Raw genomic sequence first — 25686 nt, forward strand, 5'->3', positions numbered from 1 at the left:
GTTCTGTTCCCTGACTTTATATAACAGAGTACCTCCTAGGCCTTCTTTTGTTTCTACATTACAGAACAAACCTGGGATGAAATAATAAAGCCACAGTAACAGATTCTGGAATGGAAGCTTGGTTCTTAAATAAAAGCATCTCCATCTTTTAGTCCTATAAAGTATTTAAGTGACCTTGACCTAAAAACTTCTCAATTTTTCTTGTAGGGAGGATTTTCTTTTCAGATGGGATTAGGCTTTGTGCTATTGGCCCTGAGAGGGTCAGGGAACACCTGCTTAGTTGGACTAGGCCTTGTTAGGCTAAAAATAAGCTCTTCTTATGTTTTACATTTAACTAAAATTTTCTCTGGAAGTATTATTGAGCTCATTCTAAACTATTTGGTACTGTTTTTCTACTTGTCTGCAATAGTCTCATAGTAGAAAACAGTTATGGAAGTGTCAAGCAAGAATAAGGAGCTATAGCAAACATAGGGGATTATAATCACGTCTAGTTAAATTTGGTTTATTTCAGGTTTGTACCAAAATATATTCCAGGCAACTCCTCAGATCATCATTTTCACAGTCTCATAAGCCTTATGCACTGCTGTTGTTCCAAAAGCTGCCAGGACTCTGGAAGTCAAGTGGTCCAGCCCCTCGGCCCAGGAATACAGTTACAATCCACATGATAGGTTGAGAAGAGGCGATACCCATGGACTCTCCAACCTTTTATCCGGGTAGGTTAGGGTGTGATTTTAGGACTATATACTTTGGTGTTGAATAGTAATCAGTGAAAAAGATTAGAGAGTAGAAGTTCTATGTTTTGTTCCTATAGCTCTTTGGAGTTTCATCCACCTCACCAGCAGTTGGAAGACAGCCTTCAGTGCTCTACCCACACTGTACCCTAGGGCAGGTGTTATATTAGTCTTGGTTTTTCAAGAATTCACTTTACGGAGAGAGTAACAGAAACCTGGGCCTCAAGTACTTCCCCAATTTCAGATTAGGTAACGGATTAGAATAAGTTAACCGGTAGACAATAAGAAGAAGTTGGGGAATGGTGGCAGGTAGCAGTCAGACCTAGGACACTCCCTTAACCAGTCTTGCTCAGTTTCCTGATCTAAGCAGAATCTAAGAGAAAAAAGACTTGATTTTTTTCCCCCTCAAGTCATGAAGGCCATTGATATGTGATTATTCTCCTAAAATTACTTCCAATTCTTCCAGGTCCTTCTGGAAAGCTGAATCCTAGGGAGACAAGAGAATAAGACTAGGACTCAAACTCTAAGCCAACATTTCCAAAACCACTGGTACCTGAGAATGGGCCCTTTGCTTCCTTGCTAAGCTGTTATCATAGTCTTTTTCCTACTTTCCCAGAAGAGCCTGGAACCTACGAAATCTGTCTCCTCCCCAAAGGGAGGATGGGATTATACGAAACAGCGCACATGCAAAAGGAGGAAATAAGACCTCAAGGGAAGATATTCTTTCCTGAAAGGGTCACATAATGACTCAGTGAAGGATCCCTGTGTTAGTAAAGGTCTTAAGTATTACCTCTTTAGTGACATTTGGCAGCTCCAGGGCCAACTTCATCCACCGTTTAGCTTCAGGGTTTTTCCCTAGTTCTCTGTAGCACTGAGAAGACACAACAGTGAAAACCTGGGAGAAATGCCACCAGGAGACTAGAAGGGGATGAATATGTGTGCCCTCAGGAGTTCCTAAAAATATCAACACACATACTTTCATCTATGTTGAAATAGGCAGGTGAGTTTACCTTGGAAATATATATCCTTCCTGCTTTGGAAAATCCTGGCTGTAGTTCTTCAGCCTGGAGAAGGGAGAACACATTTCAGTAAGGTGTTCCAAAGTCCAAGCCAGGCTAAAGTTTATTAGAGAGTTCCAGTCCCCAACCTGGAGATTGATTCAGTGAATCTATATTTTTTTATAAGCTTTTCTGATGGTTCTGATTTTCCCATAGAACAGGCACACATAAAACTGCCCTCTACTTAAAACCCCTTCCAATAGTGTCCTTAGGAAAAGTAAGGTCACTCTGGCCTTTCTGGCTGCTGTCCACCCTTCCCTTCCTTCCCCAATACCTTTCCACCCTTCCCTTCCTTCCCCAATACCTTTAGGAAGCTCTGGAGGGCGTCCTCCACAGTGGCACCGAGAGGGCTTTCACACAAGGCTGTCGCAGTTTTTTTTTCTAGCCAGCTTAGGTGAGAGACCTGCCACCAAGAGATCAAGGTGTGACTAAAAACTTAAGTATCTTTTAGGAACATTGAATGTTCTGTACTGAAAGCAAACAGGGCCAAATAGGACTGGGTCTAATCACCACTAACGTGACCGCTTAGAAGAAATAACACATAAGCCAGACCAGGCTGAGGACACTGCTCTTCCTTGTAAAGGTGATCAGTGTCTCAGGACAGTTAGGGCCCTTATGTCAAGCCCTGAAATTTAGCTTTAGCTTACCTGGTAGCACCACCTGCCAAGGAGAAAGTATGCCATGGGGTTTTCTGGCTTGAGAGCAATGGCTTTGTCCACATGCTCCTGAGGGGAAAATATAAATATAAGGGAACAGAGGCAAGTCACAGAGGCTGCAGGAACACCTTTGCAAGGAGCTAGGATGCAGCAGGGAATCTGGACTAGACCATCACCGGGAAGGAGGAGAAGCCTTTCCTCACCTTGAAGCTAAAGCCACTCTGGATGCGCCTCTGGATGCCCTCATGCTCAGCCAGCTGACCACAAAGCACTGCATACCTAGGGGGAAGCAGCAGCAAGCTCAGGGACAAGGACTGAGTACCGTCCCTGCCAGTACTGGGATTCCCACCCATGGGCAATTGCACTGCGCCTGCATCCTTATCCAGAGATGAAAATATCATTTCCATCTGTACTTAATTCCTCTTTTCACAGACTTGTGGTCCCAATTCATATTCTTTAGCAGATACAGTGGTAGGCTTACAATTCTCCAAAGTATCCTAGGTACAAAAAAGATGGGTCTTCCATATTAAAGCTCTCTTATACTTAATATTTAGGCAAGGTCTCAGTCCAAATTTCCCCTCATAATGAGTATAGCCATAGCTATCATAAACACTTAAGCAGGTATCTAAAAATCAGCATCAAAGTATAAGAGACCTGAGTACACTGCTTTTTGTCTCCTGAGCAGACATTGAAGAAGGTCTCATTAGCCTTGGAAGTATACAGGTATATCATTGGGAAGCTGTTTGGGAATTGGACTCTCTAGGAATTTCTAATGTTAGCTTGGGAACCAACAGAAGCAGAGGAGGAAGAAAAGGCCTCCGATTTCAGCCCTCTCTTCTACATCCTCCCTCCCAGGAGAACAAAGACAGCCAGCTTCCTATCTTCTGCCTTCAGAAACAAAGGCAGAAGATATTACCCCCATCCCCTCTGCATTCTTTCTAGAAGCACAGTTGACAAATGAGTGTCTAAAGGCCCAAGTTGCTTTTTTGTGTACTCACTAAATATCTGGGGGTATTTGTATCAGATACTTCCAGAGGCTCATTTCCAGTTTAGTCCAAACAGCTGTTCCCCAGGAAAAGCTAAGAAAGTATGAGGTCAATTTCCATCCTTGGGACCCCAGGAGCCCCAAGAGAGCCCACAGGGAAACAGCACCTGTGACACCCAAGAAACAATGACCTGGCCTCTGAGAAGAGGCGCTGCAGAGACAAGTTTCAGCAACAGATAGAGAAACAGCCTCTCCCAGCTCACAGTCTGAGGGCAGGGTTATGGGAAGCAGGGAGGTGGAAAAGGAACATTTTCACTAAAACTGAGGCGCTGGAACCACACCCCCAGGACACAGGTTGGCCCAGACCCACATGGGTAGGCAGAACTTTGCCTCATGTCAGACCACAGACAGGGCTGATGGTTTTGTAATATTAGTGACTGCTGAACTTCCTGGGGGTGAGCTCACATCTACTTTTCCTCACGCGAGCCAAGCGAAGAAGCCAAAGTCCACCACCAGCCAGGGATCGCAGCTAGGGGAATGAAGAGCTTGTGTGGGAGAGGGGAACTGCCAACGTCCCAGCCTCTCTGAGGAGCCAAGAACCCACAAGTTTTGTAGCCAGGGGTGACTAACAAAGCTACTCGTTTCTCCAGGCTTCACCAGAAAGAAAAACTATTCCCCCTTGCCTCATCCCCAAGGCACTTCCCAAAGCAAACTCCCCTGGGTCCCTAGCTTGGAGAAGGATGGGACATATGAAAATAAAGGCCAGAGCTCCCTCTCCTGGTGCCTCTGGCAAATGCCTCTTTGGCCACAGGGCAGAGAAACAAAAGGGCTCTCCACTCTAACCCATGCTGGCTCTTCCTGGGACCCTGCAGGGTGTTATTACCACTGGTGACACTCAGCATTCTCATTCCCCTTCTCCAGAGCGGCCTCCGCTGCTGCTTTTCCTGTAAGACAGAGGTGATCCAGAGTTGACAAGGGCTCCCACGCACCCTTCCACGGGAAAGGCTGTGGGAAGAATGACTGCTCTAGCTCTCACCAACCCCCACCCGAACGGGACTTGTAAATACTTATGCACTTGAGCAGAATGAAGAGCTGCAAATAGCTTTTCAGGGATGACTTCTGCTTCACCTTGTTCTCCCTATCCATCATCAGCTGCCCCAGCTCCCTTATTTTTATAATACCTACCTGATATGCTTGAAGCATTTCAAATATAAAAGGACTCAAAAGCAATCAGAAACTGTCCCCATAGACTGTTACCCTGGAGAGTTTTTGATTTGGGGTCTGGATAGGCTTCAGGGTGTCCATGAATCCCACTGAAGTTGTATATAATTTTAGGTATATGTGCATTTTATTGAGGAGAGGGTCCACAGCTTTGATCAAATTCTCAAGAGGGGGACTTCCCTGGTAGCGCAGTTGTTAAGAATCCGCTTGCCAACGCAGGGGACACGGGTTCGAGCCCTGGTCGGGGAACTAAGATCCCACATGCCTCGGAGCAACTAAGCCCATGTGCCACAACTACTGAAGCCTGCGCACCTAGAGCCCGTGCACCACAACAAAGAGTAGCCCCCGCTCGCCGCAACTAGAGAAAGCCTGTGTGCAGCAATGAAGACCCAGTGCAGCCAAACAAATAAACATTAAAAACAAATTCTCAAAAGGATCCATGATCTAGGAACATTAATCATGGCCCTAGGCCAGAACTCCTCACCAGAGCCAAATGGACTGGGATCTGACCAAAGATGAGTTTCATGTAGTTCTTCCCCAAGTTTTCCAGGCACCCAAACTAACAGAAATCAAGGCCTAAACACATGTAGCCTCTTGACAAGGGTCCCCTAGAATGTCAAGGAGCTGGAGCCCTTCAGATGAGGACCATCACGCCTACACACGGGAAAAGAGAACACTGCAAAATGGGAAATCTGATTAGAACAGAGAGGGCTTCCATAAAAAAAAAGAATGAAATAATGCCACCTGTAGCAACATGAATAGACCTAGAGATTATCATACTAAATGAAGTAAGAGGAAGACAAATATAATATCACTTATATGTGGAATGTAAAAAAATGATACAAATAGGGACTTCCCTGGTGGCACAGTGGTTGGGAATCCACCTGCCAATTCAAGGGACACGGGTTCGAGCCCTGGTCCGGGAAGATCCCACATGCCGCAGAGCAGCTAAGCCCATGCACCACAACTACTGAGCCTGTGTGACACAACTACTGGAGCCCACACACCTAGAGCCTGTGCTCCGCAACAAGAGAAGCTGCCACAATGAGAAGCCCCTGCACCGCAATGAAGAGTGGCCCCCACTTGCTGCAACTAGAGAAAGCCCACACGCAGCAACAAAGACCCAATGCAGCCAATAAATAAATGAATTAAAAAATTTTTTAAAAAAGGTACAAATAAACTTATTTACAAAACAGAAACAGACTCATATAGAAAATAAACTGGTTACCAAAGGGGAAAGAAGGGGGGAGGGATAAATTTGGAATTTGAGACTAACAGATACAGACTACTACATATTAAGCAAACAAGGACCTACTGTATAGCACAGGGAACTATATTCAATATCTTGTAATAAACTATAATGGAAAAGAAACTGAAAAAGTATATATATGTATAACTGAATCACTTTGCTGTACATCTGAAACATTGTAAGTCAACTATACTTTAATAAAATTTAAAATTAATAAAATTTTTTAAATGGTGAGGGCTTGGAAGACAGAAAAAAAGTAATGGGTTGAGGTGATAGGCTGGCTATTCTGAAATGTTTCCTCATGTTTAAGTGATAGTAATCATGGTATAATTTTGTATATGCAACAAATACATTTAAAGAGAGCAGATGAGAACCCTACATTCCCCTATCCAAGCAGAAGAACCATACGGCTCCACCACTGAGGGACATTTTCTCTTAGGGGACTTCTCTCCGCCCCCTTCAAAGCACTATCTCACTAGGAAAATAACGGTGAAGAATGAGGCAAACCAGTTCCCGCTGCCTCCTGGTGGTCCAGCTTCTAGAGAAAGAACAAAATGAAGAACTTTAGGTCCAGCAAGGTTGGTCCTAAAAAGCTAGAATCCCAGAGCAGAGTCTTCAAAGATACTGCATAGTCCTCTGACCTCCAGAAGGAACAGATTTGTCCAAGGTGCTATACTCAGGAAGCCAGACCAGACCAGTGTGGGCTTCGCTGCTACTCTAGTCACTGCCCCACCTCCATCTGTAGGGTTCATGTTGGCTGTTAGTACACAGAGATGATCAAAAGGGAAAGGAAAGGTGGTTGTTGCTACCAAGAGTGCAAAAAACAGCCCCAAAGGCTGATCAGAATCCTCACCTGAAATTTAAGAGGGGAAGCAGAAACTGTTTTGAAAAGAAAGAAGCAAGCCGTGTCCCCTGCATCAGCAGGAGGACTCTCAACCACTGCGCCACCAGGGAAGCCCCTCCAGGGACTTTTTTGAAGCTCTATATCAAACATTCAACTCAATTGACCTTTCTATATTGGCAGAATTCTATAACTGTTTAGAATAATGATCTTGAGGTACTGTCACTCTACATTATCAAAGATTCAATGTTTGCAGGACTGTACTTATAAAAGTGGGAAAGCAGTTAACTTAACTTTGGATAACTGAACCACAAGATCTGGAAGTCCACTGATGGTGCCTGACTCAAAGGGTGTGTAGGTAGGCAGGACACATCACCTTCCCCATAAAACCAGTCTCTATTTTCAAAGTCCCAGGGTTCTCAATGACCTCATGACAGAGAAGGACAGGCCTTGAACCTGGCACAAGTCAGATGTACCCTACACCCCCAGGTACAGATTTTGACAACAGAGTTGCTAAGTAGACCCCAGGGACTTCTAACCTAGCAGTATCCTCCCAAACTGCTCCTTCTGGGCATTCACCAAACATACTCCACTCATTCTTAAACACCTGCCCCACAGGCTCCATAACTGAAACCAGATTCCTAAGCAACAGCAAAAAAAACCTCCTCAGATTAAGAAAGGTTGTGCCTTTTGTAGTTGAGGAATGAGAACACAGAACTGTGCTAATATGATACAACTACAATTGGCCTTGGACAATGTGGGGGTTCAGGGCACCGGCCTTCTGCCCAGTCAGAAATCCACATGTAGTTTATAGTTGGGTCCAACCAACCATGGATTGTGGATTGAAAAAAAATCCACATGTAAGTGGACGTGTGCTGCTCAAACCGCTGTTGTTCAAGGTTCAACTGTACTCCTAAAGTCGTGTATACCCGTGTGACTCAAGCACCATGCCATGCAGAGAAGCAGAGGTTGCTCTCTGTCTCCAGGAGGAAGCAGGGGTCTCTGGGAGCCAGTCTGTCCCAAAGAGTAGTAGAGCCCCAGCTGTACCGACAGCGTGTGTCTTGGTGGCTCCCCTGGGCCCCAAGCTGATGGGCTGGCTCCACCCTCAGAGTCAGTCAGTGGCCTTCCCACCAGGAACCTGTCAGCACTTACCACTTAGGGCATAGGACCTCTTCTCACCCGCCTCCTCAGCAAGCTCACACATGTCACTGTAGGCCCGGGCCAGGCGCCAGAGAAAGTCCTGCTGGCTTCCATGCTGCAAACCAAACAGAGGGATGAGGCCCCCTTCCTCAGCTGCAGAGAGCTGGGGCTCGACCTTCTCCCCACACCCTACCTTTGAGTGTGTTGTGCACACTGACATCAGGCCACCCTACGTGACCTCTCACCTGCAGTTAGCTGACGACATTATCCCTAGTCAACAGATTGCACAACCCACAGAGTGAGGGCATTCTGGCCTTTTAATACTGTGAGGAAGAAAGGTCAATTCCAACATGTAATGAGGCACAACAACAGAGAAATCTTGCTAACAATGAAAAATTTGTGAAAATGCCCAAGAAAAAGGAAATTCTAACTTTGGGGGCATTTATAGCCAGGTGAGCATAAATTCTGGCAGTGAACCTAAGAAGGGAATTGTGGTTGAGTGACCTAGTGACCTAACACTTGTCACTTGTGATGAAAACTTTAAATGAGGTAGGCAGCTGTGGCTCTGTCTCAAGGGAAATAAAAGAGGGAAAAACATTCTAGTTCTTTCCACATTTCTCCTTAAGGTGAGAGGAGGAGCTCTTCTGCAGTAGCTCTACAGGAGGCAGCCAACTGCCCTGGGGCTGGCAGAGAAAGCAGCTCTGGGGCAGGCAGCACACAGGGCCGGCGCTCAGCCTCCCAGGAAGAGGATGTACAACCCTGGGTGCAGATGCAGACCTAGCCAACTCACCCTCACTTCCCTTCCCATGTCACCTCGCAGGGTCAGTGACACATTTGTGGGGGGTTAGTGGGGGATGGAGGACAGACAGGCAGTTGGAGCCTCACCGCCAGCTTGTTGTTGAGCAGCAGCTGCAAGCCCTCCCGCTTGCCCTGCTCACTGCCCTGGCGCAGCTCGTCTGCCTGCTGCAGGAGGGCCAGCACATCTTCTGGGCCAGGGGAGCCACCAGCCTCCAGGGCTTCAGGCGCCGGGCCTGAAGCCACCTCCAGGTCCAGAGAATCCTTTCTCCCCATCTTCACGGTCTCACAGCTCACTTCATCTTCCCCATCGTCATCACTCTCCCTTTCAGAGTCCCGCTCATAGTCAGACTCAGCGTTGGCTGTTGTGTAACTGTGGCAGAGAAATGTAAGTGACAAGGTCAAGGGAGGGATTCTTTAGCCTCAGATCCCTGGGGTCTTGCCTCCACCCACAAAGAGGCACTCTCCATGGCACTGTTGTCCAAAGCACCAACTAAGAACCATTCCCCTCCACTTAGGGGCAGGAATTAGTCCTTGAGAGAAAGCTTCCTATGGGAAGTATGGGCTGGGGCCCTGTGACAGTCAGAGGCCAGTATGAGAATCCCCTGCTTAGCTACCACCAAGTCTGCCAGAAAACAGACAAAAAGAGAAAGCCTAGAAAGGTATGTACCAAAATGGCAGTAGATCTCACAGGGTCAAGGAATTAATTTTTCCCCCTATACTTCAGTATTAGATATGATTGCTTTACTGAGCATGCATTCTTCTTATAAATAAATAAAAGTTTAAGATAAAAAACCTTAAGATGGTGGAACGAGGGGAAGATGGCAGAAGAGTAAGACGCGGAGATCACCTTCCTCCCCACAGATACACCAGAAATACATCTACACGTGGAACAACTCCTACAGAACACCTACTGAATGCTGGCAAAAGACCTCAGACCTCCCAAAAGGCAAGAAACTCCCCACCTACCTGGGTAGAGCAAAAGAAAAAAAAGAAAAAAACAGAGACAAAAGAATAGGGACGGGACCTGCACCAGTGGGAGGGAGCTGTGAAGGAGGAAAGGTTTCCACACACTAGGAAGCCCCTTCGCAGGCGGAGACTGCGGGTGGCCGGCGAGGGGGAGCTTCGGAGCCGCGGAGCAGAGCGCAGCAACAGGGGTGCGGAGGGCAAAGCGGAGAGATTCCCGCACAGAGGATCGGTGCCGACCACACTCACCAGCCCGAGAGGTTTGTCTGCTCACCCGCCAGGGCAGGTGGGGCTGCGAGCTGAGGCTCGGGCTTTGGTCGGAGCGCAGGGAGAGGACTGGGGTTGGCGGCGTGAACACAGCCTGAAGGGGTTAGTGCACCACGGCTAGCCGAGAGGGAGTCCAGGAAAAGGTCTGGAGCTGCCGAAGAAGCAAGAGACTTTTTCTTCCCTCTTTGTTTCCTGGTGCACGAGGAGAGGGGATTAAGAGCACTGCTTAAAGGAGCTCCAGAGACGGGCACGAGCTGCAGCTAAAGGCGTGGACCCCAGAGACGGGCAGGAGACGCTAAGCCTGCTGCTGCCACCGCCAAGAAGCCTGTGTGCGAGCACAGGTCACTATCCACACCCCCCTTCCGGGAGCCTGTGCAGCCCGCCACTGCCAGGGTCCCGGGATCCAGGGACAACTTCCCCAGGAGAACGCACGGTGCGCCTCAGGCTGGTACAACGTCACGCCGGCCTCTGCCGCCGCAGGACACTGGTCCACAAGAGACCTTCCAGCTCCACCTAATATCAAACGGCGAAAATCTCCCAGAGATCTCCATCTTAACGCCAGCACCCAACTTCACTCAACGACCAGCAAGCTACAGTGCTGGACACCCTATGCCAAACAACTAGCAAAACAGGAACACAACACCACCCATTAGCAGAGAGGATGTCTAAAATAATAAGTCCACAGACACCCCAAAACACACCACCAGACGTGGACCTGCCCACCAGAGAGACAAGATCCAGCCTCATCCATCAGAACACAAGCACTAGTCCCCTCCACCAGGAAGCCTACACAACCCACTGAACCAACCTTAGCCACTGGGGACAGACACCAAAAACAACGGGAACTACGAACCTGCAGCCTGCAAAAAGGAGACCCCTAACACAGTAAGATAAGCAAAATGAGAAGACAGAAAACACACAGCAAATGAAGGAGCAAGATAAAAACCCACCAGACCTAACAAATGAAGAGGAAATAGGCAGTCTACTTGAAAAAGAATTCAGAATAATGATAGTAAAGATGATCCAAAATCTTGGAAATAGAATAGACAAAATGCAAGAAACATTTAACAAGGACCTAGAAGAACTAAAGATGAAACAAACAACGATGAACAACACAATAAATGAAATGAAAAATACTCTAGATGGGATCAATAGCAGAATAACTGAGACAGAAGAACGGATAAGTGACCTGGAAGATAAAATAGTGGAAATAACTACTGCAGAGCAGAATAAAGAAAAAAGAATGAAAAGAACTGAGGACAGTCTCAGAGACATCTGGGACAACATTAAACACACCAACATTCGAATTATAGGGGTTCCAGAAGAAGAAGAGAAAAAGAAAGGGACTGAAAAATGTTAAAAGAGATTATAGTTGAAAACTTCCCTAACATGGGAAAGGAAATAGTTAATCAAGTCCAGGAAGCACAGAGCGTCCCATACAGGATAAATCCAAGGAGAAATATGCCAAGACACATATTAATCAAACTGTCAAAAATTAAATACAAAGAAAGCACATTAAAAGCAGCAAGGGAAAAACAACAAATAACACACAAGGGAATCCCCATAAGGTTAACAGCTGATCTTTCAGCAGAAACTCTGCAAGCCAGAAGGGAGTGGCAGGACATATTTAAAGTGATGAAGGAGAAAAACCTGCAACCAAGATTACTCTACCCAGCAAGGATCTCATTCAGATTTGATGGAGAAATTAAAACCTTTACAGACAAGCAAAAGTTGAGAGAGTTCAGCACCACCAAACCAGCTTTACAACAAATGCTAAAGGAACTTCTCTAGGCAAGAAACACAAGAGAAGGAAAAGACCTACAATAACGAACGCAAAACAATTTAGAAAATGGGAATAGGAACATACATATCGATAATTACCTTAAATTACCTTAAATGTAAATGGACTAAATGCTCCCACGAAAAGACACAGATTGGCTGGATGGATACAAAAACAAGACCCATATATATGCTGTCTACAAGAGACCCACTTCAGACCTAGAGACACATACAGACTGAAAGTAAGGGGATGGAAAAAGATATTCCATGCAAATGGAAACCAAAAGAAATTGCTACTCCAGTAGCAATTCTCATATCAGACAAAATAGACTTTAAAATAAAGACTATTACAAGAGACAAAGAAGGACACTACATAATGATCAAGGGATCGATCCAAGAAGAAGATATAACAATTGTAAATATTTATGCACCCAACATAGGAGTACCTCAATATATAAGGCAAATACTAACAGCCATAAGAGGGGAAATCGACAGTAACACATTCATAGTAGGGGACTTTAACACCCCACTTTCACCAATGGACAGATCATCCAAAATGAAAATAAATAAGGAAACACAAGCTTTAAATGATACATTAAACAGGATGGACTTAATTGATATTTATAGGACACTCCATCCAAAAACAACAGAATACACATTTTTCTCAAGTGCTCATGGAACATTCTCCAGGACAGATCATATCTTGGGTCACAAATCAAGTCTTGGTAAATTTAAGAAAATTGAACTTGTATCAAGTATCTTTTCTGACCACAACACTATGAGACTAGGTATCAATTACAGGAAAAGATCTGTAAAAAATACAAACACATGGAGGCTAAACAATACACTACTTAATAACGAAGTGATCACTGAAGAAATCAAAGAGGAAATCAAAAAATACCTAGAAACAAATGACAATGGAGACACGACGACCCAAAACCTATGGGATGCAGCAAAAGCAGTTCTAAGAGGGAAGTTTATAGCAATACAAGCCCACCTTAAGAAGCAGGAAACACCTCGAATAAACAACCTAACCTTGCACCTAAAGCAATTAGAGAAAGAAGAACAAAAAAACCCCAAAGTTAGCAGAAGGAAAGAAATCATAAAAATCAGATCAGAAATAAATGAAAAAGAAATGAAGGAAACGATAGCAAAGATCAATAAAACTAAAAGCTGGTTCTTTGAGAAGATAAACAAAATTGATAAACCATTAGCGAGACTCATCAAGAAAAAAAGGGAGAAGACTCAAATCAATAGAATTAGAAATGAAAAAGGAGAAGTAACAACTGACACTGCAGAAATACAAAAGATCATGAGAGAGTACTACAAGCAACTCTATGCCAATAAAATGGACAACCTGGAAGAAATGGACAAATTCTTAGAAATGCACAACCTGCCAAGACTGAATCAGGAAGAAACAGAAAATATGAACAGACCAATCACAAGCACTGAAATTGAAACTGTGATTAAAAATCTTCCAACAAACAAAAGCCCAGGACCAGATGGCTTCACAGGCGAATTCTATCAAACATTTAGAGAAGAGCTGACACCTATCCTTCTCAAACTCTTCCAAAATATAGCAGAGGGAAGAACACTCCCATATTCATTCTACGAGGCCACCATCACCTTGATACCAAAACCAGACAAGGATGTCACAAAGAAAGAAAACTACAGGCCAATATCACTGATGAACACAGATGCAAAAATTCTCAACAAAATACTAGCAAACAGAATCCAACAGCACATTAAAAGGATCATACACCATGATCAAGTGGGGTTTATTCCAGGAATGCAAGGATTCTTCAATATACGCAAATCAATCAATGTGATAAACCATAATAACAAATTGAAGGAGAAAAACCATATGATCATTTCAATAGATGCAGAGAAAGCTTTTGACAAAATTCAACACCCATTTATGATAAAAACCCTGCAGAAAGTGGGCATAGTGGGAACTTTCCTCAACATAATAAAGGCCATATATGACAAACCCACAGCCAACATCATCCTCAATGGTGAAAAACTGAAAGCATTTCCACTAAGATCAGGAACAAGACAAGGTTGCCCACTCTCACCACTCTTATTCAACATAGTTTTGGAAGTTTTAGCCACAGCAATCAGAGAAGAAAAGGAAATAAAAGGAATCCAAATCGGAAAAGAAGAAGTAAAGCTGTCACTGTTTGCAGATGACATGATACTATACATAGAGAATCCTAAAGATGCTACCAGAAAACTACTAGAGCTAATCAATGAATTTGGTAAAGTAGCAGGATACAAAATTAATGCACAGAAATCTCTGGCATTCCTATACACTAACGATGAAAAATCTGAAAGTGAAATCAAGAAAACACTCCCATTTACCATTGCAACAAAAAGAATAAAATATCTAGGAATAAACCTACCTAAGGAGACAAAAGACCTGTATGCAGAAAATTATAAGACACTGATGAAAGAAATTAAAGATGATACAAATAGATGGAGAGATATACCATGTTCTTGGATTGGAAGAATCAATATTGTGAAAATGACTCTACTACCCAAAGCAATCTACAGATTCAATGCAATCCCTATCAAACTACCACTGGCATTTTTCACAGAACTAGAACAAAAAATTTCACAATTTGTATGGAAACACAAAAGACCCCGAATAGCCAAAGCAATCATGAGAATGAAAAACGGAGCTGGAGGAATCAGACTCCCTGACTTCAGACTATACTACAAAGCTACAGTAATCAAGACAGTATGGTACTGACACAAAAACAGAAACATAGATCAATGGAACAGGATAGAAAGCCCAGAGATAAACCCATGCACATATGGTCACCTTATCTTTGATAAAGGAGGCAGGAATGTACAGTGGAGAAAGGACAGCCTCTTCAATAAGTGGTGCTGGGAAAACTGGACAGGTACATGTAAAAGTATGAGATTAGATCACTCCCTAACACCATACACAAAAGTAAGCTCAAAATGGATTAAAGACCTAAATATAAGGCCAGAAACTATCAAACTCTTCGAGGAAAACATAGGCAGAACACTCTATGACATAAATCACAGCAAGATCCTTTATGACCCACCTCCTAGAGAAATGGAAATAAAAACAAAAATAAACAAATGGGACCTAATGAAACTTCAAAGCTTTTGCACAGCAAAGGAAACCATAAACAAGACCAAAAGACAACCCTCAGAATGGGAGAAAATATTGCAAATGAAGCAACTGACAAAGGATTAATTTCCAAAATTTACAAGCAGCTCATGCAGCTCAATAACAAAAAAACAAACAACCCAATCCAAAAATGGGCAGAAGACCTAAATAGACATTTCTCCAAAGAAGATATACAGACTGCCAACAAACACATGAAAGAATGCTCAACATCATTAATCATTAGAGAAATGCAAATCAAAACTACAATGAGATATCATCTCACACCAGTCAGAATGGCCATCATCAAAAAATCTAGAAACAATAAATGCTGGAGAGGGTGTGGAGAAAAGGGAACACTCTTGCACCGCTGGTGGGAATGTGAATTGGTACAGCCACTATGGAGAACAGTATGGAGGTTCTTTAAAAAACTACAAATAAAACTACCATATGACCCAGCAATCCCACTACTGGGCATATACCCTGAGAAAAGCATAATTCAAAAAGAGTCATGTACCAAAATGTTCATTGCAGCTCTATTTACAATAGCCCGGAGATGGAAACAACTTAAGTGCCCATCTTCGGATGAATGGATAAAGAAGATGTGGCACATATATACAATGGAATATTACTCAGCCATAAAAAGAAACGAAATTGAGCTATTTGTAATGAGGTGGATAGACCTAGAGTCTGTCATACAGAGTGAAGTAAGTCAGAAAGAGAAAGACAAATACCATATGCTAACACATATATATGGAATTTAAGAGAAAAAAAATGTCATGAAGAACCTAGGGGTAAGACAGGAATAAAGCCACAGACCTACTAGAGAACAGACTTGAGGATATGGGGAGGGGGAAGGGTAAGCTGTGACAAAGCGAGAGAGAGACATGACATATATACACTACCAAACGTAAGGTAGATAGCTAGTGGGAAGCAGCCGCATAGCACAGGGAGATCAGCTCGGTGCTTTGTGACCGCCTGGAGGGGTGGGATAGGGAGGGTGGGAGGGAGGGAGACACAAGAGGGAAGAGATATGGGAACATATGTATATGTATAACTGATTCACTTTGTTATAAAGCAGAAACTAACACACCATTGTAAAGCAATTATACCCCAATAAAGATGTTAAAAAAAAAAAACAACCTTAAGATGTAGGTGGAGCTGATCTCCTGAGCTAGATGGCTCACCAGGCTAAGGGTCTGTCAATCATTTTTGCTTTATCAGCCAAATGCACCTGCCAGAGCCAACATGGGTGGGTGCCAGTCTCTGCGGCCATGGGCGGCCACAGATACCCACATTTTCTTTCTCAATTCAGTGTATACCTCTGTCCCAATTCAGCAACCAAACCTAAACCACAAGAGTAGTAGCCCTTGAAAACCCTGGGAAGTTTCCGGGGCTGGGGAGGGGCCCTTTTGCAGCTGGAAGCAGGAAAGGAGAAAGATGTGAACAATCCCTTGGGAAGGTGTCTGTGGGGCCGCTATGAGCCAGATGTCTCCTAGGGAGCCCAACCCTGATGCAGCCAGTGAAGAGGAAGCCAAGTTTCTCTTGGATCTTGGCCTCCACCAGCAGCTGATTATGGTGTGTTCCCTAATTGCCAAATGAATCAGACAAAAACTGAGTAGAGCAGAAGATAAGGCTTCCAGGGGTCACAACCAGATACCAAAGAGCCCTCCAGACTGAGTGAAGGAGAAGCAAATTCCATCAAAGCCAGAAGGTTCCAAGGCACAAGGAAGATCTTTGAGTCACTTAAGGATAAGCCTTTCTCCGTCCTGGAATGAAAAGGGTAGGACTCCTATGACTGGAGCGATCAGACCTGAAGGGGAGACATGTACGAATAAAGTCAGTACAAGACAGCCTAAGGTCAGGGGCTGAATGCTGTGGGCCGAAGTGCTGTCTTCCTCATCCAGAAAGCCAGAGATGACGAGGGGGCCGGCTCCAGAAGGCAGCAGGTGAGAAACCAGACTTGATGCCCAAACCACGCATGCTGTTTCTTTTTTTTTTTTTTTTTTGTGGTACACGGGTCTCTCACTGTCGTGGCCTCTCCCATTGCGGAGCACAGGCTCCGGACGCACAGGCTCAGCAGCCATGGCTCACGGGTCCAGCCACTCCGCAGCATGTGGGATCCTCCCGGACCGGGACACGAACCCGTGTCCCCTGCATCGGCAGGCGGACTCTCAACCACTGCGCCACCAGGGAAGCCCCATGCTGTTTCTTTATAGAGGAGCTTTCAGACTCATTTAACAAAGGGGCTCCAGTTACATCTATTACAGGAACTTTTGAGGGACTTGTAGGTAACCTGTAACGTTCCTAACCTTGCTTTTTAAGAGGTTATCCAAGTATCTCTCCCCTCTAGCAATTTGCAGTAAAAACTTTAGAAATTAAAGGGACAAGGAAAAGTGGTAGCAGATTTCACAACCAACCTGGGTGATGATGAGCAAGACCACAGAGACAGCCTAGAGAAACTCGCTACCAATTCCTAGGCTTAGACAATAATCTGCCCCAAACGAGAAAGTCAAATCAGCCAAATCAGCATCTACCAGTGCCCCTACTCAGCCCATCCAGGCCCAAAGGTAAAATGAGTAAATGGATTTTTTGGGGGGTGCGAGCTTGAGTCTCATCATCTCCCACTGCAAAAAGGAGACCCCATTCCCTGTTCAGCTGAAGGCTACCTTGTCAGATCAGGAATCTCCCAGGGAGGGACCCCTGCTCTCATCCCTGCTGGAGCACAGGCATCAGCATAGTCTCTCCAGGGAGCTAGGCTAAGAGGAAGGTCCTGCAATGCTGTGATCCTGCTGGGTCCTAATGGCCAGGAAGCTCACTTGGACAAGGAAAAGGAGAGGTCAGGAGGGGCCTTGCTGCCACCCAGAGTGAGAGCTGGTAGAGCCCTGTGAGACAGGGAGGCTCTAGCGAGGCCGGCGTGGCGAGGAGACCTTTTATTGCACCTCAGCCCCACTTCAAGGAGCTCTGCCTCACTAATCTGCAACCCTGCTGCCTTACATGCAGCGGGCTGGCAAACACTTGTTGAGTGAATACAGACATCGGCCACCTGGACTTCCATGGGCTTCCAGCCCCATCTCTTCCAAAAGAGAGTTTTCACATGCCAGAGTTCAAGGGCTGCTGTCTCGACATTCACAGCATTCTCTCACATTTCTTGGACCACCAACCCAGCCTTTGGAGAAATCCACCAGAGAAAAAGGGGTGGCCCTTTTGTTTAACATGCCCGGCAGCTTTTGAGATGAGTCAAAGACTGCAGAGACCTTTGAAAAGGCCCTTTGGACCTGTGCACTCAGGAGGACACACTGTTTCCACAGCAGGGCGAGGACCCAAGGCTCCCTTGAAGCAAGGAGGTCACCTCTACTCCTTGAGGAGAGCCCCCAGGTCAGTGATCAAGAACTCGGTTATAGACGCACCCCCTCCTGGCAATTACTTTTCTTTCTTTCAACTCCTAAGCCCCATTAGAGGTGCTGAGCTGAGGCATTCAAAGACAACCAGGCCTGGGCCCTGACCCTGAGAGACTCTCAGTGGTGGGGGAAGATAAGACCTAGCAGAATGAGGTGATAAAGGCCCAAGAAGGAGTGGCAATGAGGTTGCAGGCCGTTGCTCTTGGCTGGGATGCCTGGGAAGGCTTGCCAGAGGAGCTGTAGGGCAAGTTAGGTTTTGACAGGGAGGGAACTAAAGCTGTGTTTGGAACAATGCTCTGAGAGCAAGCTCACGGACCCACCCAGTGATTCTGACTCTACCACATTCAGTTGATCCCCTGGGAGCTCAAAGTTGCTATTTATTTGGAAGAAAGAGGGAACACAGCTTTCAGTGGAGTAGAGTAGCCCATCAAATCATCTTATTCTTTCATCCCTCAAAAAAGCTCTCCTTCCCCAGGGTCCACATGTTTAAAGTCATTCCAGACCAGTCATTCCAGAATTCTGGTCTCCTCCCAGAATTCCCCCTGGACCATGACCACGGCAAAATGCATGATTCACCATGGCCACTGCTCCAGATAGCAGCCAGCTAAACCAGAGTCTTGAACCACGCACGACCATCGGCTTCCACGTGCCTTAGGGTCGATCATGGGGCTGAGCCTGCTAGAGCTGTAATGAAGAAAGACACCCTTCCTCTCACACCAGTCCTGCCCTTTAGGGCCTTGGGAGCCCCAGTGAGCATCCCAAGCTGTGAAGCACCTGCACGCTTCCCTGGTTAATCACTCTGGCTCTCACTACCCCCAGAAGTTTGTACAATTACTAAAGGTCATCACTAAGGGGTTTGAGTTCTAGTATCCTGGTCTTGGGCAGAGCTGTGACCTCTCCTTCTGTTCTATGCTGTTATAAAGTTCAAATGGCAAGTGATCGGCTTCCTTGGGTCGCATAGAGATGCTCCTTAAGTCTCAGGGCCCGCTATCAACTATTTTGTCCTTTCTTTTCAATCCAGATGTGTCCATTTTTATTTTTTTTAATTAACTTATTTATTTATGGCTGTGTTGGGTCTTAGTTGATGCACGGGGGCTTTTCCTAGTTGCAGCGAGCGGGGGCTACTCTTCGTTGTGATGCGCAGCTTTTCACTGTGGTGGCTTCTCTTATTGTGGAGCATAGGCTCTAGGCACACGGGCTTCAGTAGTTGTGGCACACAGGCTCAGTAGTTGTGGCTTGCGGGCTCTAGAGTGCAGGCTCAGTAGCTTAGTTGCTCCACGGCATGTGGGATCTTCCCGGACCAGGGCTCAAACCCATATCCCCTACGTTGGCAGGCAGATTCTTAACCACTGCACCACCAGGGAAGTTCCCAAATGTGTCACATTTTAATTTCATTTTTGCCCCCTCTAACACAGCCCTCTGGAAGCATGTTTCAGCCCAGAGGTACTAGGTAAATGGAATAGAAAAGGGCTACTTCTTTGAGCCCTTGAGAATACAGATAATAGGGATCAGACAACCCAGGCAACAGCAGTCATGAATGGAGGACCAAAGCTTTTTACCAAGACCTCACTTATTTCAAGAGGCACCTGAGCAATAGTTAAATTCAGCACAGATGCCCAATGGCAGTGACATGGAAAAAGAGAGAAATACTACTCTTAATTTTCTTAGCAACCCAGATAAGGAGGCAGGAGAGTATAATGGTTCAAACAAGAAAACAAGGCTGAAACTTCTGAAGAAGATGTACTGAACAGACCGTACTGCTCTGGACAGGTCTTCCCTGGGCAGTGAGCCGTGGCAGCTCTCTTTTTTTGTTTTTTAAATAAATTTATTTATTTATTTATCTTTGGCTGCATTGGGTCTTCGTTGCTGTGTGTGGGCTTTCTCTAGTTGCGGCGAGTGGGGGCTACTCTTTGTTGCGGTGCACAGGCTTCTCATTACGGTGGCTTCTCTCGCTGTGGAGCATGGGCTCTAGGCACGCGGGCTTCAGTAGTTATGGCTCACAGGCTCTAGAGCGCAGTCTCAGTAGTTGTGGCGCACGGGCTTAGTTGCTCCGTGGCATGTGGGATCTTCCCAGAACAGGGATTGAACCTGTGTCCCCTGCATTGGCAGGCGGATTCTTAACCACTGCGCCACCAGGGAAGCCCCTGAGGCAGCTCTTAATCAATGGGAAGACCTGCCCGGGACTGCAGGCGACATGTCTTCTTGTGAAGGCCCTTCTGTGCCCTGACGACCAAGCCATGCCTCAGAAGGCAGATGAGCCTGGCTGAGCCTGTGCTTAGGAGCTGTATAACCCTGGGAAAGCATGCATCAAACCTCGCTAAGCCTCAAGTCTCTGTCTGAGAAACAGGGCAAAGAACATCACCTACTTCACAGGAACCTTGTGAGGATTAAATGAGGAAATACCTCTGAAGTGCATTGCACAGTGTCTGTTACAGAGGAAGGATAAACAGTAGTTAATACTATAAAGTGTTTTCAGCTGAAGAGGGACATGCTGCGAAGATCATCCTGAATGGCTGGTTTTAGCTTTTAGTTTCCGTGTGCATGTTTTTAGCTAAACCAGTCATTCTGACTTGACAGAAGGCTTGACTGTTCACTTCGCCAGGCTCTTCCTTGAGGAGGAAGAAAGGTCATCAGAGGCCACCAAGGAGAGACCAGCCTCTAGACCTCACATAGGCCACCTGGATGACTGGACCTCACAGCAGAGAAGGGCAGATGCTGCCACCTACAGCATTGGGCACCCCAACAAAGATGTTTATTCAGACTCCATCCTTGGGACCAAAGTTTCAAAATGGCATTAGTGGTTTAAAATCAAAAAGCCCTTTGCCTGCCCAAGTTTGGGGGTTGTCCACCAGACTCCTGCCTGCGGCCCTGTCTCACACACAGTAAGGCCTATGGTCAGACCTGCTGGGCCATCAATTACTCAGGTGAGTCACCGCCCACCTGTGAAGATGGCAAAGATGCATGAGCAGGCCTCTCCCATGGGAAGAGAACTTCCTGAGGGAGGGAGAATGCTTAGTGCTTACAGAGCTCTGTAGACCTGGCCCAGCCACTCAGTGAAGGAAGCAGTCTTAAGACAAAGCTTACAAAGTCCTTGTGGTAACACAGGGAAATGGCCAACCAATGTTACAGGAAAACGGAAGTAAAAGATATAATAACTACATAAAAAACAAACCTACTCGGAGGAAAATAACAGATGCAAGCACTAACCACTGTTAACATTTCAACTTGTCTGGATGACATAAGGTGGATGGTTTTCCTTTTTTAGGTAAGAAGTGGTATTTTTGTTTTTGGTGGATGGTTTTTCTTATTTCAACTGTTCTGTATTTCATTTATTTATACCCTTACCTTGTTCCAAAAATTATTTACAGCAGCTTGGTGTGAATTTTCCATTATAAACATTACTTTTACAAAACGTAACCTGGCTGAAGCCACAGCTGTCTCCAGGAGAGAAGACTCACCCGCCTTCGCTCTCAGCATCTGTGAACGTGGCTCCCGAGGTGGCCGTGAAGTAGACAGAGCTGGAGCCGGTGGAGTCACTCCTCTCCCGGGCAAATGGGAACCTTCGCCGCCGGGCCACTTTCTGGTTCTCTTCCAGGTGGGATCTGAAAAGCAGGCTCGTTTCTAGAAGGTGCCATTGGGCCCCATCCAGCCTGCCTTTCCCCTCACCATGAGGGAGCCTCTTACTACTGCTGCTCATTAAAGAGCTACAAGCAGAGAAAATCCTGGGTCTCTACCCTCAGGAGAGCAAGCAGGGCAGCTCGCTGGCCCCAGCCTGCACGGCAGACCAGTTGAGTCAGAACAAAGCATTTCAGCTGCTACAACAGACCATGAGGGCCCAAAAGCAGCAAGAACTTGTGCAAGGCAAGGAATCAAGCACATGGCTTCCCTGCCAATTAGGTGAGAAGCTATAAAACTGGCTTCGTCCTGAGACGGACAGCAAAGGCTGAAAAGCTGTAGGGACAGGGAAAAGCTGGGGAGCGGGGGACAAGGCAGAAAAGGAGGCTGCATTACTTACCGGACCTCGCCCACAATCTGCCCAGCAAGCCCCTGCAGGCTGCGCCTCAGCTCCTCCACCTCCCCACGCAGCGCCAGCAGGCTGGTCAGCACAAACTCCAGACGGCCCAGCACCTCCTCCTGCCCTTCTCGTGGAAGGCTCGGCAGCACCGCAGCATCACCAGCCTCACCTGGAGCTGGCCGCAACGGCCTCACTGCAGGAAGGAGGAGAGGAGACATTGATGCCCATGAGAGAGAGTGAGGAAACGATCTCACACCCAGAATTCAGAAACACTTGTTTCTCACTGGAGTTCAATTTACAAAGATCTTTGAGGCTCAGAGAGCATATGTTCACGAGTCCCAGGTAATGATCCAGAAAAAAATCAAGGTCCCAACCTCCAAACAAGAGCCCCCTGTTCCAAAAATCTTCCACACCAGGGCCCTTCAGCAGTACTGCATACCATGGCAGATCATGTGAAATGCTCACAAGAGTGTGGTATCCAGAAGGAAGGACAGCTGTCCTGATAGAGTAAAAGAAAACCCTTTATCTGACTATATTTCATGCCCAAATCCCAGGCAGTCAATACTAACCCACAGCAAAATTAAAATTGAGCTCACTCAAACTCTGATCTTTCATTTTACAAAAAATGGCAAAGAAAACTCTGAGCTCCTCTCAAGAGCTTCATTTAGTATCATCAGAGAGGGGCAAGGAGAAAAGGGGCAGTTACTGAGAGAAAAGGTACACTGGGAAAAGCCCACCCAAACCCCATTGGAAAAACACCATTGCCGAGCCCTGAATTGAGCTCTAGGTAAATGCTAACAGTAAATGCTAGAAAACTGACAGCTACCTAAGGCAAGTGGACTGGAAAATGTAAAAACAGAGAAGAAACCAGTAAGGCAGGACCCACAGTCCAAGCAAGCATAAAGCTGTTAAAGGAAATCTAGTAACAATCTAGGCCAGATTACAATACACACCCAACAGTGTTCCAGTAGGTAAAGCAAGAAAGATCCCTGGGAATGTGGCCACTTTCTCCCAACCTCAGCAGAAGAAACACTATAGCTAAGAAATTACAAACAAACGAAATACAAGGAAAAGAAAGGAAGGACAAGCACATTTGCAACACTAGGTTACTACCTAGTGCTATAAAATGCTGACAAATGATTGCAATCTAAGGTGACAACTCTTTGAAGACTTCAAAAACGAACTTTTCCAAACTATCTGGCATTTGGTAATCAGAGGAAACACTTGTTCCCAATTAACACAGGGCGAGATGATTTGAAATGCTCCTCTATCACACACACCTGGGAGTGGTTTGAACCAGCCCTAGATGCTTTGCTCCAATTAGTTAAGGAAAGTTTTTACAAAACCGAAAGCACTACCCATTTCAGCCGTGGCTGGCTCCCAGCCATATTCAGCTTCAATTGCAGTAAGTGCACTCCCAGCCCCATGCTGTGGAAAGTCCACAGGAACAGGTGACCAGGCCACTCAGGAGAGCAAGCAGCGCAGCTGCCACTTGCTTGCTCTGTGACAGCCTCGGGAAAGTTACACAATCTTTTTCAATATCGACTTATAAGAAGGATTTTTAAAACTTGGCCTAGGTAGTCTCCAAGGTGCCTGCAAAATTTAACACCTAATTTAATACATAAGCCTCAAAAAATTTTAATTCCTACAAGACTAGTTTTTCTTTTTACCTTCTTTTGGACTTTTCCTCTACTTATTAAACAGCTCACCCACACTAATCAAGTGCCTTTAATATATATATAGCACTCCTGTGGCCAGAACTAAACGTGAAAGCTAAGCCTTTTCGCAGTATACTTTCCTGCGATTACAGGAGAAAGACGACAGAAGAGGAAGACTGCTTTTCCTTTTCAATAAACTTTCCCCAAACGTGAAACTCTCGGGCCTCGCACCCACCCTCCTATTCCTTCCTCCGTTGTCCTGTCCCACAGATTCTGCTAAAGGCAACCCCGACCCCAGGCCCACCCCTCAGCAGTCAATGAGGCCGGCCTCAAGGGACCGTCTCCTACCCCGGCGTCCAGGCTCTGAAGTCTGTATGTAGTCCAGGGAGCTGGGCTGGCTCTGGCTCTGGCCCCGTTTCCACCGCTGGCTGTAAAGGGCACATAGGAATCCAAGGCCCGCGGCGGTGCCCAGCAACAGGCCTAGCCCGGCGCGGGTGCCACCCAAGGCCCCCAGACTAGACATGCTGCACCTGCAGCCCGCGTGAGCCACCGAGAGCAAGCGGGCGAGGGAGGAGGAGAGATTCGTGAGCGTGGTCCACCCACCTCCAAGGCTGAACCCCTGGAAATAATCTTGCCCAGACCCTGGACACCCACCACCCTCACCCTAGTCCCGACCCTAAGGTTTCTGCTAGCCCCGGACCTGGCTACCGCGCGGTTCAGCCGGCCCGAACGCAGCCTCCCCTCCAACACGCCCCCTAACCCTGATTCCGGAGTCAGGTTGCTGGGCCTCCAAACTCCTCCCCCAGCCTCACGGCACTGCAGACCACAAACCCGCCGCCCTGGCTGCAAAGCCCTGGCCTCCCCGCCGCGCCATTTGAAGGCCCCCTGGCCTGTCAGGAGCTCAACTCACACTCCTACCCCGCCGCTCACTACTGCCGCAGCGGCCGCCGCTTCGCGCTGTCAATGACCGTGACGTCATCAAACGGTGCCGACCGTCAGCCCCGCGCGCCTATAGGAAGGCGGGGTGAGAAGGTCACCGAGGCTCCGCCTCCGGCGCAGGGTTTTTTCAGGGGGCGGGGCCACGGGCTCTGCCAGAGGGGAGAAACCTGCAGAGAGTAGGAAAGGGGATCCTAGAATGGGTTAGAAGCCGGGAAGAGGGGGAAAGCTGGGAGACCCCCTTGGGCCAGATGCTAGAGCAGTAACCCCCACGGTCTGGCCAGCTGAGGTTCCATTTCCCTCCATTTACACCAGATTACTTAGTGTTCCCGGAATATGCTCCGGGTATTCGCCCTTTCTAGCTTTTCGACTGCTGCTTTCTGCCTAGAATGACCCTTTCTCTACCTGGAAAACGCGACCCCCCTCCCACCTTTCCTTAACACTGGGTCATAACTCAGACTTCGTTTGATTTCAGCTTAATTTGTTTATGCATTTTTACCCAAACCATTTACTAAGCACTAGACAATAGTGACTGGCATTTCAGATTAGAACTGATAAATTGTTGGTTATCCACAAGAGGTCCCTGAGTCCCCAGGGCCAGCTTCTGCCAGTTGAAACCTAAAAATTTCTATTGTAGATGCACACCCCATCATTAAAAAAAAATCTTAAACCTTACATTGTCGTTTTAACATTAATCAAGGACAGGGTTATAAAAACTTTTATTTCCAGAATGTAAATAAAATTCATTCCTCTAATGATAACATTTTTTAACATTTGGCTGAGGCTGAAACTTGGGTTTATCTCTGATTGCTTAAACTGGTGCAGATACCATTTCAGGTTTTTTTCTTT

At 46.3% G+C, this 25686-nt stretch overlaps 1 protein-coding gene across 1 annotated transcript; it reads right to left on the reverse strand.

Annotated features, from left to right (window-relative positions):
* Positions 1 to 904: 904 nt before the first annotated feature.
* Positions 905 to 24876, reverse strand: RMDN3 (regulator of microtubule dynamics 3). The gene is made up of 13 exons (XM_082848656.1): positions 24812 to 24876; positions 24250 to 24431; positions 22244 to 22436; positions 21687 to 21830; positions 8767 to 9049; positions 7894 to 7996; positions 4314 to 4374; positions 2649 to 2724; positions 2437 to 2514; positions 2094 to 2192; positions 1742 to 1795; positions 1522 to 1602; positions 905 to 1218 (listed from the first exon to the last, which is right to left on the reverse strand). Exons 2-13 carry the CDS (start codon positions 24422 to 24424, stop codon positions 1165 to 1167), a joined length of 1401 nt encoding a protein of 466 aa, XP_082704782.1. The 5' UTR covers positions 24425 to 24431; positions 24812 to 24876; the 3' UTR covers positions 905 to 1164.
* Between the last annotated feature and the right edge of the window lie 810 nt (positions 24877 to 25686).

The sequence above is a fragment of the Leucopleurus acutus genome, assembly GCF_964270905.1.
Source record: "Leucopleurus acutus genome assembly, chromosome: 1".
NCBI lineage: Eukaryota > Metazoa > Chordata > Mammalia > Artiodactyla > Delphinidae > Leucopleurus > Leucopleurus acutus.

What these genes read in the sequence shown, in the direction of transcription:
- RMDN3 (XM_082848656.1), bottom strand. Translation starts at nt 24,424, where the DNA reads ATGTCTAGTCTGGGGGCCTTGGGTGGCACCCGCGCCGGGCTAGGCCTG. An exon ending in GATGCTGAGAGCGAAGGCGG is followed by an intron (nt 9,050 to 21,686) that starts GTGAGTCTTCTC and finishes TCTCTGCCACAG; the next exon opens with TTACACAACAGCCAACGCTG. An exon ending in CCCTCCAGAGCTTCCTAAAG is followed by an intron (nt 1,796 to 2,093) that starts GTATTGGGGAAG and finishes TCCCTTCTCCAG; the next exon opens with GCTGAAGAACTACAGCCAGG.